The sequence below is a fragment of the Chiloscyllium punctatum genome, chromosome 11 (genome assembly GCF_047496795.1).
Source record: "Chiloscyllium punctatum isolate Juve2018m chromosome 11, sChiPun1.3, whole genome shotgun sequence".
Classification (NCBI taxonomy): Eukaryota; Metazoa; Chordata; class Chondrichthyes; order Orectolobiformes; family Hemiscylliidae; genus Chiloscyllium; species Chiloscyllium punctatum.
The window spans coordinates 68,971,184-68,988,823 of record NC_092749.1 but is presented as its reverse complement, the minus strand read 5'-3'; the positions used below and the strand labels follow the sequence as shown (position 1 = coordinate 68,988,823).

Genomic DNA, 17,640 nt, shown 5'->3' with positions numbered 1-17,640 from the left:
ACACCCAATAGGCTCCAGTGATACATCGGACAGGCACAACAGCCAATAGAACATGGAAATGCAGCCAGTCAAACATTACGGCCAATAGTATACGGAGATACAGCCGGATCGGCACTGTAGCCAATAGGACTGCGACGTGCTCAGTAGCACTAACCAATGGACTCTCGGGGTAGATACGAACTGGGAGACATGAACTTACAGAGAGTCTCTGCGTTTGTGAACAATCACTTCCGGGAGTTGGAGCGTGTCTCTGGAAATGTGAGTGTTACTGATATATCACCATCTATAACTTTTGGCTTGTTCTGAGGATGACGTACTTTGACTGAATACGATTTAGTTAACTGTCTTATTCAGATATGTTTTTATTTGTTTTAGTGTTTTCCTCATGAAGGAAAGGATTCAGTAAATTAATTACAAATTCACTTCAGGCATGTGCAGGAAGAAATAATTCTGTGGTGTATCGCAGTGCTTAATGTTTTCATGGGTTTTGCAACAGGTATTTAAAATACGGTGCGTAATAAACGGAAGTGCAGTGAATCGCTTCATTCGCTGCAGAAAAAAAGATTCTGTATCTTGTGTGAAGTCGTGTTTTGTTTGCATTGTCATGTATGTTCATTTTCAATGTCAAAAAGTGTGGCGCTGGAAAAGGCAGCATCCAAAAAGCAGGAGAATTGCCGTTGTGATGTGATGCAGAGCTTATGCTTGAAACGTCAACTCTCCTGCTCCTCGGATGATGCCTGATCGGCTGTGCTTTTCCAGCGCCGCAGTATTTGACTCTGATCTCCAGAATCTACAGCCCTCACTTTCTACTATATGTGTTCATTTTGTTCACCCTACCAAACCTAACGAACTTCAGTCAACCTTCATCAATTATTATTAAGTAAGGATTTGCAGAAAATCAAAATTCATATGAATCAGTTTAAATTGTATTAGCAATTGAACACTTCAAAAACAGCAGTCAGGGTGTTGAGACATTAACTCATTATATTTAGTTGTAAGAGGAGTTCAGAGTGATTGCCTTTGACACAGGTTTGGGATGAAAGGTAATGTACTCATGTACTTCATGGCTTATTGTAGTCCGGTGACCTCTATCATGAGACATTTACTGCAGGTAGTCTTACAAATCAGTTCAGTTCAATAACAACTCGCTACAAGCCAAGAAACACAGGAATATTCAAAGCTACTAAAATCTTTAGGAAGCTATAGAAAAAGAACAAAGAAAGAAGCTATAGCTGAAGGCACTGGGTAAAACACCATGCTGCAATTTTTCCTCTTCTGGTACCAGTTAAAATGAAAGATAATCTGAAGCAAATCTGACAGTTTTTTTTTCATTTCCAGTAGTAAAACTAAGGAATTGCCACAGATTTAATTTACAAGCCAAAGCAGTGACAGGTAACTACATTTTTATCATAATTGAGCGACTGACATGAATTGTATTCTGACTTAAATCTCTCTAAAGAACAAAAGATAAAGCAGAAATTTTGAAAACATGAAGAAAGACCACGAGCTTCAATTGTGATCAGTATGTACTCAGCATTAGGGATAAATCCATTGATAAATAGGTGACTGCACAAAGACAACTCCTGAGTCTGGTGAATTCTGTCAATGAGAACTATGTAATTGCGGTCAAGATTTCATTTGGCCTAAGAGATTCTGCTGTGAGAGTATTTTTCTCCTCTCTGGAAAGTGATTAATATGTGCAGACGTGCCGAAGGTAGAGCTAGCCTGTGTCAAAGCTAGAGCATATTCATGACAAAACAAACTAGGCCTTTAGACATTATCTTGACAGGCATTCCAAGAATACAGATCACAGGCAAATACATGACACAAAGCAAAATAAGGCATATCCAGCTTGAAAAAAGTGGTATTCTTGCTACAGAAAGCCACATCATTTTCTGCAAGTGCTTGGTTAGAAGAAAACAGAATAAGCAAGTGCAGATGGCCACTGGAGAGAGATCTGCATATAATTCTGAAGAATCACTCTGAAACAATTGAACATGTTAGCTAATTTTTATCAATGGATGCTAAGTGGTTTGAGACATATCAGAATGATGACTGCAGAAGGAGAATAACAAGTGATCCTGAAGTGAGAGATACACAATGGTCATCATGAAACAGCATGAACTTGAGATGCTTGTGTGAAATGACAACTCAGCAGTGCCCTTAAATTGAAACGCGAAGCCCTCAAAAGTAAAGTTGAGGCTATATGATGGCACTACACTCATGCTGTGAGAAGAACTTATTTTGATTTGATTTATTATCACATGTCCCTGAATACAGTGAAAAATTATGTTTTACAAGCATTACAGGCAGATCATAACATACAAGGACATGGAAATCATAGATGTTTAGACAGAGCAAAGCATACAGTGTTATGGCTGCAAAGAGGTTTGCAAAAGCTAGATGAACATTAGATTTGAAATTAGAGAGGTCCATTCAACAGTCTAATAACAGCAGCGAAGAAGTTGTTCTTGAACCTGTTGGTAGGTGTGTTCAAGCTTCTGTATCTTCTGCCTGACAGAACAATTTGGAAGAAATTATTATCGGGATGGATGTGTCTTTGATGATTTGTAGCATTTCCGTGGCAACAAGAAGTGTAAATGGAGTCAATGGATGGGAGGTTGGCTTTCGTGATGGTTTGGTCTGTGTACACAAATTTGTAGTTTCTACTGTCCTGGGCAGAGCAGTTGCCGTACTAAGCCATTATGCATCCAGATAGAATGCTTTCCGTGGTGCATCTATAAATGCTGGTGATGGTTCTTATGAAATGTTCCCAATTTTCTAAGCCTTCTGAGAAAGAAAAGCCGTTGTTGTATCTTCTTGACTGTCCAGCTATGAAAGGTCCAGGACAGATTGTTGGTTTTAGTCACACGTAACTTGATGCTGTTGACCCTGTGTACCTCAGCTCCATTGAAATAAATAGTGGTGTGCCCTCCTCTTTTCTTCCTGAATCAATGATCAGTTCTTGTTTTTTTGCTGTGCAATGGCATTGGGGCACAAGACAAAAAGCAGCAATTACTGAGATCAAGTAATAGTAATGGTAATGGTGTTGAATAGCCTGAAATATGAAGTCAGCCTGCAATGTGATGCCAGCAAGACAGGGCTTGGAGCATCCCTACTGCAACAAAGTCAACCAGCTGAACTTTGATCTAGAGTGTTTTAATGCAAACAATGAGTATATGCTCAGATCAAGCTGTTGCTTGGGCTACTGCCTTTGCCTGTAGTCATTTTCATTAATACCCAATTGGAAGAGACAAAAGGAGTTTGAATCGAGCCACAAACTGCTTCAAACCATTTTCCTCCAGCAACTACTATTTACTTCAAAGTGTCTGCACTAAATGTTACTCTGGTTACAGAAATATCACGTGAATATGACATAGAAGCAAAAGAAACAGATGAATGTCACTGACAAGCTGTTGACAGAAAATCTCCTTTTATGAATAATGTAGAGGATGCTGCGACAGAGTGTGAAATCTTCCAGATCCATTGTTAAACAATAGCTAAACATGTTCTGGTAGTCAGCAGCTCAGCAAAGGCCATTGACCAATTTTCCTAATCACCCTGTTCAGAGGTGTTATTACACATCTCTGGAGCAGGTGGGGCTTGAACCTGAGCCTCTCAGCTCAGGGATAGGGAAACTACCACTGCACCACAAGATGACCCCCCCCCCCCAGCAAAGACATTGAACCTTAAGTATCTTACTCAACTCAGCCAAACTCCACAATAAGGCAAACTGTCCAAGTGTTACAAGATGTATAGTTGAAAGGATGGCCTGAAAGCATCAAAGACATTCCTGTAGTTGCGAAAGTATATTGGGCACACAGGAATGAATCCACAGCTCGAGGTGGCATATTGAACAAAAGAAATATAATTGTTATCCCAAAGAGGTTGAGAGAAAGATACTGAAGTGCATTAGTGCAAGCTTCCAAGCAATTGAGTCAAGTCTGAAGAAGGCAAGAGACTTGCTGTCCTGGACAAATGTGAGCAATAAAATCAAGAGCCACATCAGTTAGTGCAGTTCTCATAATGGGTACCAACCAAGCAAGCTAGACACATGACATCCTGGATAGATCATGGATATAGCTAGGAATAAATCTCTTTGCACTCTGAGGAACTGGTTATCTTGTCACGGTAAACACAGATTTTGACTCCTGGGAACTGAACCAGCTGACTTCAATCAACACCACTGTGATGCCAACGATGATTCTCAGTACCCAAGTGAAGAATTCAATTATTTTGTAAAGTAAGAGAAAATTCAACATCATGCATCATCTATTGTATCCCTGGTTAGATGAAAGGGTTGGGGCATTGGTGAAAACCATCAAAGATATCCTAAAGAAATCAGCAAAGATAAGCCAGTCCTAGAGTGGAGAAACAAACCAACTGAAACCATGAAAAATAGTCCTGTATGAACAAAGACTGCCCTTTGTGATTTTGGAGAAGACAACCCAAGGATTGTCATAACAACATACCAAAGTTATTCTTCCAATAGCAAAAACATTGTTGAAACCAGGTATGCATTTCAAAATTAAATTAAATTTGTTTTTCAGCCATTTCATCATCTTACCAAATTGCTGATCCAGTTGAGTAGTGGAGAGCTAGTCCGAGTACAAACCTTCAATGTTGTCAACAAGGGTCAGACCAGTTGGTAACTTGGGACCTGTGTCCAGTCAGCAAACAGATTTACTATTGCAACCGAAGACATGTACGACAAGAGAAACTGTTTGCTCATTGTAGGTGGCTAATCATTTAAGATCTGAATTTGCCATCAGACAGATCAACCATCAATCTCAGAGGGCGGAAGTGGGTACTGTAGATGCCGGAGATTAGAGTCAAGATTAGAGCAGTGCTGGAAAAGCACAGCAGATCAGGCAGCATCCAAGGAATAGGAAAATTGACGTTTCTGGCAAAAGCCCTTAATCAGAAATGAGTCATTCGGATTTTTGCCCGAAACATCTATTTTCCTGCTCCTTGTATGCTGCCTGATCTGCTGTTCTTTTTCAGCACCGCTCTAATCTTGACATCAATCTCAGAGGTCTATAGCACCCTGACAATGGAGGTGGAACGACAGTTGTTGCCACAGCATCAGTAGGTTACATGGAAATGCTCCATGAAGCTAAAACATCACCCAGATGACTAGCCAATGATAACTATTCGTGTACCATTGAAAAGCGTTGCAATGCATATGCAAAGATTGATGAGATTAACAAACTGCTAACAACTGTATACCAAGCAGGTAACTTGGGGTAACTGACAGAAAACAAATGCACATATTGTTTACACTTTTTGTTTAGAAAGGGGTATGTTTGGAGTAGAAGCACTGTCCTAATGTGCTTCCTGGCTGGCTATAATCATGTGACCTCTATCATAAGACACTCGCTTAAGGTATCTAACTTACAAGGTTGTCTTTATTGAACTCCAAGCAGAATATTGTCTTGTGAATTTGTAACAATATTAAAGCATCACTTGACTGAGGATAGCATCAAAGAGCCCTGAAAAACAGTCCCATTCAGTGGGAATTGGGGAACACTTCAGTTGGATGGACTTAAGTTAAATATTTTTTAATCAACCTGTTCAGAGATGTTGTTACTCTGTAGCAGGTGGGACTTGAGCTCAGGCCTCCTGGCTGAGAGGCAGGGACGTTAGCACTGCACCACAAAAGCCCCAGTCTTCAGGGTAGTGTTTTAGGACCAACCATCTTCAGTTGGTCCATCAATGAAGTAAAGTCATCATAAGATTCAAATGAAGTTGATTGCACAATATTTAGTATCATTTGTATATTATCGGATGTGGTCCGAAAGGTGGAAAGTAATATTTGTGCCACACAAGTACCAGGCAATGCCCAATCCAATCATCTCACTTCGACATTATGATAACTTGGGGATTATGTGATAATGTTATCATTAACCAGAAATTGAAGTGGACCAGCCAAATTGTCCTGAAGAGAGTCAGCAACATCTCCCTCTCTGTCATGTGAATTCACTGCAAAAATTGTACGGCTTGCCATATCTTGGTAAAACAGATAGTTTAGGAAAGGGAAATGACCAAGTAGCCTGTTCCCCAAACGTTGATGCACAAAAATGTAACTGAAAATGAATGTGAAAGTTGAACATGATCTTTGAAAATATTTATTTCAAGTTGAAAACAATTGTAAAACCTGTAAACATTAATGAAAATTATTGTTCCTGCCTTTTTTTTGTTTAATAGGATTAGAAGTCATGTTTCCATTGAAGGAGAAGGACAGGAGAGTTGTCCAGATGTTGCTCAGTGCAGGATGCTGTCCTCGATGTATACTAAGATTCTGTTCTGTTGGGATTCAGCCTACGTACAGGCTTTCATGCAAGGTTTTTGAAATATTTTATTTTCATTTAAAAGTTTAACAATGTGAGTTTCTTAAAAAAAACAGTTTGAACACCTGGAAAATGCTAATATGTGTCACAAGAATCAGTGCTGTATCCATTGCTTTTCATCATTTATATAAATGGTTTGAATGTGAATATAGGAGGCATGGTTAATAAGTTTGCAGATTACACCAAAATAAGTGATTGTAATACACATTGAAGGACATTATCCAAGAGTACATCGGGACATTGATCAGATGGGCCAGTGGGCCAAGGAGTGGAATGTGGAGTTTAATTTAGATAAATGTGAGGTGTGCATTTTGGTAAGGTGGATCAGTTCAGGGCTTGTACACTTAATAGTAGGGCCCTGGGGAGCATTGCTGAACATAGGGGTGCCCGTGCATAGTTCCTTGAAAGTGGAGTCGCAGGTAGAAGGGTGGTGAAGAAGGCATTAGTCAGAGCACTGAGTACAGGAGTTGGAATATCATGTTGCAGCTGTACAGGACATTGAGGCCACTTCTGGAATGCTGCATACAATTCTGGTTGCCTTCCTATAGGAATGATGTTGTTAAACTTGAGAAGGTACAGAAAATATCTGCCAGGATGTTGCTGGGACAGGAGGGTTTGAGCTGGAGGGAAAAGCTGAAAAGACCAATGCTTTTTTCCCTGGAGTGTCGTAGACTGGGGAGTGACCTTTATTGAGGTTTATAAAATCATGAGTGGAATGGAATCATTAGAATCCCTAGTATAGAAACAGGCCATTTGACCCAGCAAGTCCACCAACCCTCCGAACAGCATCCCACCCAGTCCCAACTCCCCACCCTTTCCTATAACCCTGCATTTCCCATGGCTAATACACCTAACCTATACATCCTTGAATGTTATGGGCAATTTAGCATGGCCAATCAACCTAGCCTGCACACCTTTGGTCTGTGGGAGGAAACCGGAGTACCCAGTGGAAATCCACGTAGACATGGGGAGAATGTGCAAATTCCACACAGACAGTCGCCCAAGGTCCCTGGTACTCTAAGGCAGTCGTGCTAACCACTGAATCACTGTACTGCCCTAAATGGATAGGGTGAGTAGCCATAGTCTTTTTTCTAGGGTGGGGGAAGTCCAGACCTAGAGGGCATAAGTTTAAGGTGAGAGGAAAGATTTAAAAAGGATTTGACATTTTCATGCAGAGGGTGGTGCATGTATGAAATGAGCTGCCAGAGGAAGTGGTGGAGGCTGGTACAGATACAACATTTAAAAGGCACCTGGATGGATATATGATTGGGAAGGATTTAGAAGGATATGGGCCAAATGTTGGCAAATAGGACTGGGTCAGGTTGGAGTATTTGGTTGGCGCGGATGAGTTGGAGTGATGCTGTATTTCCATGTATCTATGAATCTATATAATCTTTATTAAGTAAAAAATCTCTAACCTCCCTATAAAATCTCTCTATAGCTCCAACCCCATCTACCTCTAACTTCTAACATTGGTGGTAGCACTCTCAGCCATCTTGCCTTCAACAGTCAGAAGTTACTCCCTAAAACTCTTTACCTTGGGACATTTTTCCTTCTCTTCTAAATCACTTTGATAACTTATTTCTTCATCAGTTTTCCCCCCCTTTCTTCTCTTCATAGAATCTCGTAGAACTCATCGAATGCTGACTGTGAAGAAGCAGGTCATTCATTCCATCGGGTCCACACCAATCCTCTGAAGAGCATTCCATCCAGACCCACTCCATTCCTGTAACCCCATATTTTCTGTAGCTAATCCACCTAATCTGCATACATCTATGAGTAATGTAGCATGGCCAATCTACCTAACCTCAACATCTTTGAAATGTGGGAGGAAACCAGAGCACCTGGAGGAAACCCACGCAGACACTGAGAATGTGCAAACTCCACATTCCCTGGCACTGTGCGGCAGTAATGCTAACAGTTGAGCCACCTTCCTGCCAATCTGTAGTACATTAGCACATTTTGCTACTTCAAAGGTGCTATACAAGTTGAAGCATCTAGCAAATACATTGCTAATGGACTTTCCTCAATTCCAGTTCACAGACCTGGCTGGAGATTCGCTATCCATATAGAAGAACATTTGATGCTTGAAATCATGGCTTTTTTTTAAATCATCCATTTCAAAATATATTGCTGCAAAACCTCAAGCCATCTCATAAATGCAGTGCAATATGAAGTCAGCTTGTACGTTTTTCTTGCTTAAAATAATGATGCAACACTTTATCTTGTTGAATAGTCACTTATCTTCTCTAGCCAAGCTTCTGTAGCTAAAACATTGCTTAAAACCTCTGTGAAAATACTGTTTGTTCTGGTAGACTCCCTCTACCCATCACCCCCCACCCCCAAATCTCTGTGTTTAGGAGGAGGCTGAAAACCATGACAATTCTAAACAGACATAAAACAAATTCCATTAAATAAACAATTTTTTAAAAAACTTATTGGCAGTCATACTCGATGTACACGTTCATGAACAGTATACCCAGATGTGACACAAGAAAGGTTCAGTGAACGGGAGCCTTACAATCTATAGGTCTTGTTCTTCCAAGCATGTTGCTGTGACCACAAGACCTGCCTCATAACTTGTGTACCATATCACAAAATATGGGCATGTCTAAAAGCTTGGTCAAAGTGATTGGTTTTAAGGAGCAACTCAACAAAGGATCACAAATTGGGGAGACTGAAGGTGAAAATTCTAGAATCTGTGGCCTAGACATTCCACAAAAAAGGTAATGATGAAGAATTCAAATGCAAAATCTGCTAGAAATTGAAGTAAGAGATCTCAAATGGTTTGTAAAGCTGGAGGGATAGTGGAGATGGTGAGAAATGAGGCCTTCAAATCCTTTGAAGATAAAGATAGCAGACTTGTAACTGAGATGCTGCTGGACTGTGAAGCAGCATGGAAGTGATCAGAAGGGTGAAAGGTGAGGAAATCTTAGTGCAAGTTAGGACACAGCAGCAGAGTTTTAGATGAGGTCAGGTTAATGGAAAATGGGGCATCAGTTAGAGAGCCCTGGAAATATCAGGTGTGGACGTCATAAAGACATGGATAAAGGTTTCAACAGTAGGTGAGCTGAGCAGGGGTGAAGGTAGATGTGTGGTCTTGATAATTGAAAAGGTAAGGTCAGAAGTTCAGCTCATCGTCAAATATTACATGAAGATTGTGAACCGTGCGGCTCACAAGATATGTTAGGATCAAAGGATCATACTCTTAGTTACCTTTGTAACAATATATTTGAGTTTCTAAAAGGCAAGTTGAATTTAGTCAATTGCTTCAAAAAAAACTTTTCTAATCAATCTGTTCAAAGATGTTATTACACACCTTTGGATTTGGGGCCCTCTTGTGGTGCAGGAATAGGGTCCCTATCCCTGATAATGCATTCATGAACAATACACCTGGACGTGACACAAGGGAGGTTCAGTGATGGGGAACCTTTCAAGCCAAAGGTCTTGTTCTCCCAAGCATACTACCATGACCATAAGTGCTGTATCATAATTTGTATATTGGGTTCAAGTCCCACCTGCTCTAGAGGGGATGACATCTCTGTAACAGGTTGGACTTGAACCCAGGTCTCCTGGCTCAAAGGTAGAGCTGTTGCACCACAAGACCCTTTACTAAGTAGTTAGATCCTGTCGATAACCACACAACTTCTTTCTTTACTACAGACATGCCCTTGTATTGGTGTATTTATGATTCCTTGATAAGGGCTAACAAGCTGTGGAGTGTACCATCACTGTCTTAATCAACCTTGGAAGTCTGGGTCTGAAATAAAACCGATATCTCTGTCTTGCATCTTTCACTTGAAAACATTAGGTTGTAATCTTCACTCTGTTTGCAATCCCATGATGCATTTCTTTGTAAAATTAAGTTAAACAGTCACATGATGTGAGAATGCTAAGCTCTGCATTGGTGATACAGTGTACTTGATTGGAATAATTGTTTCATTTATCAGTCAATGTTACTTTAAGTGAGGATGACTAAACTAAATGAATCATGAAATGTTTAGTTTACCTACTAATCACACAGCCAAGAGCCCACAAGCAATCCCCACAGCATTTGGTTGACAAGCTTCCCATTTGACTGGGTCCCTGGCCGGTCAACATCCGCAATGGCAGGCTGAGGCAATTAATTGCTGACTTCAGGACTTTGATTAATTGTCAGCAAGCCTCCTCTGACCAACTTAATCAAAGTGGTGTAATCCTCACATCTTCCCCATTTACATATACACTCAAAAGCCGCCACAGGCAATGGTATAAAATTTTACCCATGTTTATCCTTTCACTCAGCCACTTTCCCAACACCTTTTCACCCCCACAATATTGTGCCATCGGTTCAGCATCTCACAGAGCCTTGTGGAACTTAATTCAATATAACACAGGTGCAACATGTTTCAATGATAATAATTGATCCAGTGGTCAGATACTGTTTAATGTAAATCTGAAGAGGCGCACTGTCCACTTTTATGAATATGTTAAATAAGCCATCACAAACGGAACATTTTTAAATATAATGTTGGTGTTTCAGGAATTGTTCACGGAGCTCCACAAGTTCTTGAACGATGATGAAGATAAATCTAAGGTAGTGGAATATGATCAACCACCTTGTAAGAAGATCCGATTGCAGGATTCTGAAAAGAATGATTCTGACTCAGAACAAAATGGAGCAGTCAAATTGCTGTCCAGTGGAAATGTCCTTCCTGATGATGAGGTTAAAACCTGCACCGTGTGTCTGGGCATTCTACAAGACCTATGTGAAACAGATTTTGTCAAAAAGGTTTGCTTTATCTAGATCTCGGTTAGATAAATTAACCTTAAACCTGTTATAAAGCTCATTAGATGTCAGACGCTGATCAAATACTTTAAGTTTTGTATGGTGAGTTAAATCATTAATAGCAAGGAATTTTAATATTTCAGGAAGGCAAGGTCATGCATTAATTCAGTTTCTTACTTGTTTCGAGCTATCTGTCATTAGTGACCTTAATAAGGTAGGCAAATGGAGTCTTGGCATTCATTGCTGAAGGAATAGAGCACAAGTAGAGAACTGTGGCTGCAATTATACAAGGTATTGGTGAAACCACTGACTGGAATAATGTAGACAATTTTGGTCTCCTCACTTGAGATGGAATGTAGTTGCATTAGAAGCAGTTCAGAAGAGTTTCACTAGATTGATTCCAGTGATGAGGGGTTTGTCTCAAGAGAGATTGAGTACTTCAGGCTCTTACTGTCTGGAGTTTAGAAGAATGAGAGATCTCATTGAGATATTTCAGATGTTAAAAGGAATTACAAAGTAAACAGAGGATTTTTCCTTGTGGGGCAATCTCAATGAGAGGTCATTGTTTTAAGATAAGAGATAAAATGAGGAGAAATTACTTCTCCCAAAGGAAGAATTCACTACTCCATAAGAGTGTGGGGATGCTGGGATATTGAAAAAATTTAATGATGAGATAGGCAGATCTGTTCACGTGCTAGTGGCAAATTTCAATAACAAATTGTGGATGTACATCTTTCAAATGGTTGAAGAGGAAAACCATATTTTACTTTAGATGGTTAGCTGATTGGGTCAGTGTAGTACTTTTCAGCACCTTGCGAACTGAGCTTGAATCAAGACTACAGTCAGCTTTCTCAACTGCCATAAGCATTCTAGATCTCTCTCGCTCTCCCCAGCTTGAACATTTGCTCCATAGTCTGGAGGAAAAATTTCCAGTTTCACAAACCCCAAATTCCTGGGACAATTAAATTTTGGTTTTGGATACGTGGCTGATAACTGAAGTTCGGCCCACCGCCCATTAAAAGAGTTGAGGCAGCCACAGCTGTCTGATGTGAAGCCTAGCTGTCCAAAATGCAAAGCTTGATGTGCTGTGACCCTTTTAAAAAGCACAGTATAACAAAAAGAAAAGCTCTGCCCTCACTTCACCCACACTCCTGATACTCCATCAATGACAACCCATGCCACCCCATGTCCTTCAAGCATCCACCATGGCTCTTCATTCCTTCCATGCCAACATGTGCCTTTCTACCCATCCAAGGCTTTTTATAGCCTTCATGATGTCATCCTGCCATCAAAATCGCATTGACCAAGTGTGACATCAAGGAGCAAACTGGAATCAGAAGGAACTAGGGGCCAGACTTTCCATTGGTTGGAGTCATACCTAGTACATGGAAAGAGTATTGTGATTGTTGCAGGTCAGTCATCTCAGCTGTAGGATATCTCTGCAGATGTGCCTTCGGAGTGTCCTAGGCTCAATCATCTCAGCTGCTTCATCAAAGACGTCTCCTCCAATGAAAGGTCAGAAGTGTCCAATTAACTGTAAGCATACCAAATGTTCAGCACCATTCCTTAAATACTGAAGCAGACCGTCTTCAAATGCACCGAGACCTAGACAATATCCAGGCTTGGGCTTGCAAGTGGCACGCAACATTCACACCACATAAATGCCAGGCAATGACCATCTCCAGTAAGACACGATCTGACCATAGCCCCTTGAAATTCAATGGTGTTACCATCACTGAATATTCCACTATCAACATCCTGGGGGTTATCATTGACCAGAAATTCAACTTAGATACAATAGCTACAAGTGTAGGTCAGTAACTAGCAATACTGCTGTGAGTAACTCCTTAATTCCCAAAAGGGACACGGCAAGAATGCCATGGAATACTCCCCCCTTGCTTGGATGAATGCAGTTCCAATGAGACTGAAGAAGCTTAACACGTCCAGGACAAAGTAACCCACAATTGGCACCACATCCACCAGCAACCACTCCCTCCATCACAGATGCTCAGTAGCAGCAACAATCTACAAGGTGCACTGTAGAGATTTGCTCAAGATCCTTAGACAGCACCTTCCAAACACATGACCACTTCCATCTAGAAGGACAAGTGCAGCAGATATATGGGAACATTACTACCCCGTAAATTCCCAATGAAGCCATTCCCCATCCTGACTTGAAATTATTTGTTGTTCTTTCAGTGTCACTGGATCAAAATCCTGGATCAAATGCCTCTGTAATGGCATTGTTCATCTACCTACAGTGCATGGAGTACAGTGGTTCACAAAGGCAGCTCACCACCATCTTCTGAATGGCAACTAGGGACAGGCAATAAATGCTGGCCAGCCAGCAACTTTGTCATTTCATGAGAGAATAAGAAATGTAGTGATGGTGCACAAGCAGCAGGGATGGTGAGGTGTCCCAACTGAGAATATACGAAGCATCAGAGGTCAGGAAAGGTTAATAGTTTAATGTAGTAAAGGAGGAAGAGATGGATGACAACCATTGAGAGGAGATGCTGCACACAATGGTGAGAGTTGTAGACCATTGGCCCCCGAAATAAAATCAGAAAATACTGGAGAAACTCAACTGGTCTGGCTGCATCTGTGGAGAGCGAAATGTTAACTCTGTTTCTCGTTGCACAGATGATGTCAGATCTGCTAAATTCCTGAGAGCTCAACATGGAGAAATTAAAATTATTGTTACTGCGCAGTTGCAAACTCGTCCCTTTTGCCACTGATTCAGTCCTTCTGTCTGACAGCTTCCTTGAGCTTACCTCAGTTGTTGGCGACTGTGACTCCCTTTTGACGTCAACTTCAGTTTCGGACTCCAAATCCTTTCCATCTAAAAGCCCACATATTTGCACCTCTGCAACATTTCCTGCTACTGTTTTACTTTTCTATTATTTGGTTTCTATTCAATGTGGTTTGCAGTTATTAAAGAAAAACTCCTGGATACCAAAAATCAAGTCCAAGTATGTATAAATGTTTCCAAGGTGAATAACCTTCTCTGTATCTAATCAGTAGAAACCAGTTAGGCTCACCATATTCAATGGCCTAATTTTGGATAATTTATCTTTAAGCTGTTTTTGTCATCAAAATTTCATGACTTTTATTGTTCCTAATGACCTCCACCTGCTTCATGCTAGTAAGAACTCATAAAAATTACATGTTTTTACATGAGTCATTGCATATGTTGTTTGATGAGACCATATTGGGAAAATTACATGTACAAAAACATGTATAATGAGTAGTTATCAATGGAAATGATGATTCTGCCATGAGTCAGTACTGAGGAAAAGGGAAGCAAGAACAAAAATGAGACTTTGTACACTATCTTAAAAAGGAGGCTGCCTGCAAAATAAGTACAGACAAACTTTAAAGGAGTTTATTGATGGGGAAAAAAAGGCAGTTTATTGTTTGTGTTTTTTTCAAGTTTGTATTCTGCAGAGAATAGATAGCTTTTTGTTTGTTTTTAGGTGTGTGCTAAAGTGGACTCTGCTGGTTATCATTTTAACAGTCTCGTATTTTCAGTTTCACTGCCTCCCCAGCTTTTAGTCAGAGAGGTGAGTCGTCCAACTTATCTTTTTTGATAAAAATGCACTTTTTTGTTCCATAAAATGTATATCTGAACCTTTTTTTTGCTTCTCTTTGTTAATTTTCTTGACTGTAAATTTGCTTATCGCGATATGAAGACAGCAAGTTTGTCTATGAACTCTATCCATTGGAAGATGATGCTCTTTGAACTGAATAGTGTAAATAATGAGAGACAGAAACACAGTTTATGTAAGTTTCTTGTCTTTCCTTTAACACATCACACGAATCTCTGTCTAGGATCCTGGACCAGAAGTAGTTGAGTTTGAGCTTCTCCTTGTTCAGGCATCTGCTTTCAAACTCTCTTGTGAGTAGAAACAGACCATGTAGCCACCAGTGCTACTAAACCAGTCTGTTTAGTTGTTTGCTCAATGCAATGTTAGTTGTTTTATAATTAACCAAGTGTAAGTCTTTTCTTTTGGTCAATTATCAATAAAGGAGCTTGATGCCATCCAAGACAAAGTATCCCATTTGATTGGTACATTATCTATCCTCTTCCATGCATAACACACAGTTCCAGCAGTGTCTGTCCATCTAAAAGATCCACTGCGGCAATTAGTCAATGCTGTTTGGACAGTCGCTTCCAAAAGCCGTCACTCTGTACTGTCTGGAAGAATAAGCACAGCACATGTATGGAACCACCACATGCAATTCCCCTTTCAATCACCACACCATCCTGACTTGGAATTATACTGTTGCTCCTTTACTGCTGTGCGTCAAAATTCTGCAACTCCCTCTAACAGTGCTGTAGTTGAACCAGTACTACATCAACCATTCCATAGCATTGAATAACATCGCCATCGTCACAAGGGATGAACAGTAAACACTGGGGTTACAGTCAGCTCCCATGTCACCTGAATGAATAAAATAAACTCAGTGCCACGTGAACAAACATATGAACAAGGGAACAATAGTAGAGCACTTGGGCCTTCAAGCCTGCTCTGCCATTCACTAAGATCATAGCTGCTCTGAATTTTAACCTCAACTCTACATTCCTGTATGCCCCTGATAATCTTTCACCCCCTTAATAATCAGGGTTTTCCGAAGACATTCACCTGAGAGGAAAAAAAGTTTCCTCATCTCTGTTCTAAAGGGATGCTCCCTTATTTTTAAATTATCCCAAATTTTAGATTCTCCCACAAGAGGAAAAGTCCTTTGAGCATCCATCTCGTCATGTCCCCTCTGGACCTTGTTTATTTCGATTAAGTCATTTTGACTCTTCTGAACTCCAGAGGATAAAGGACTAGCCTGTCAAGTCTTTCTTCTTAAGGGTCATTCCAAGTATTTGTCTAGTAAACCTTCTACGAATTGCTTCCAATGTATTAACATCCTTCCATAAAAATGGTGACCAGTATCTCACACAATACTCCAGATATGGTATAACTATTGCCTTGTATAACTGCTATTACATTCAGTCCCCCTCACAATAAAACACGTTTTATTTGTTTTCCTGATTACTTATTGCAGTGATTCATGTGCCAGGACACCCAGATCTTTCTGCATTTCAGAGCTCTGCCATCTGGTTTTTTTATTCTTTCTGCCAAAATAGACTATTTCACACATCCCCACATTGTACAGTTTGGGTATCCTACATCTGCACGTCCAAGAGCCACAAAGACCTAAAAACAGAAGGTTTTTCAAAAGCATCCTCCGGTGTCCTCAACAAGCAATTGGAACCAAATGGACCCAAAGACCTAAAATCCAATGTCCAGGACTATTTCTAAAAGGAGGAAACATGGAGACAAAACTACAGTACTATCGGGCTTAGGAAAGTTATCAGCAAAAGTCAATGCCTTCAACAACAGAAACTGATAAAAGTCATTTTCAATCAAGAATAACCTGTAGGGCTGTGTCCAAAAACCAAAATGTCTTATTTCCAAAAAGATGTTAGCCCCATGGTTTCCAGATGGGTGGCACGGTGGCACAGTGGTTAGCACTGCTGCCTCACAGCGCCAGAGAACCGGGTTCAATTCCCGCTTCAGGCGACTGAGTGTGCGGAGTTTGCACGTTCTCCCCGTGTCTGCGTGGGTTTCCTCCGGGTGCTCCGGTTTCCTCCCACAGTCCAAAGATGTGCAGGTCAGGTGAATTGGCCATGCTAAATTTCCCATAGTGTTAGGTAAGGGGTAAATGTAGGGGTATGGGTGGGTTGCGCTTCGGCGGGTCAGTGTGGACTTGTTGGGCCGAAGGGCCTGTTTCCACATTGTAATCTAATCTAATCTTAATAGAAAAAAAAACCAGACCTGTACTCCATTTGCTTGAACTTTACCCACTCGCTCATCCTATCTCGATCCCTTACGTCTTTTTCACAATTCACTTTCACAACTTTTTTGTCATCAGCAAATTTAGTTCTCATACCTTTGGTATCTTCATCCAAAAAACTTTGTATAAATTGTAGAGTTGAGGCTCCAGCGCCGACTCCTATGGCACACCACTCGTGACATTCTGCCAGTCTGTATCAAATCTAGATTTTCCATTTGTTGTGTGATTACTTCGCAGATTTCTTTTAAAAAAATCAATACATTTAAACCTTTGATTTGTTGCTGCTCCACTCTGTTCTGAAACATGCGGTATATGTTTATTTTTGCTGTCGTATTGTGTAAAATCTAATTTCACATTTCATTACATTGACTGCATCTGTTGTGTCTGTTCCACTAGTCTGTATCCTTTTTGATGGTTATAGTTTATATTTTTGAGCTGTACGCTGATTTTTATCTCGCAATGTGCCACTGTTTACAAGAATAAAGTGTAATTTCTTGGGTTGTTCCTTTTTAAAATTTGAACAACAGGTGGCGAACTAAACTAGATTTATGAAAAACCTGCCATTTTTCTTATGATCTTCCACTGTCAGCAGTTAAGTTTTCTTTCTACGGAAGTATTAACAAATCAGAAAACATAGCTAATTTACATTATTGTGTGAATATCCTGACCTAA

At 40.4% G+C, this 17,640-nt stretch overlaps 1 protein-coding gene across 1 annotated transcript in view; it reads left to right on the top strand.

Moving 5' to 3' along the window:
- The first annotated feature begins 188 nt into the window (after positions 1–188).
- Positions 189–17,640, top strand: part of pus10 (pseudouridine synthase 10) — a 70,247-nt gene continuing 52,795 nt past the window's right edge. Inside the window, exons 1-4 of the mRNA XM_072580992.1 lie at positions 189–258; positions 6,208–6,344; positions 10,873–11,121; positions 14,595–14,681. Coding sequence (XP_072437093.1) covers positions 6,219–6,344; positions 10,873–11,121; positions 14,595–14,681 — 462 coding nt within the window. The 5' untranslated portion in view covers positions 189–258; positions 6,208–6,218. The remainder of the gene's footprint in view (positions 259–6,207; positions 6,345–10,872; positions 11,122–14,594; positions 14,682–17,640) is intronic.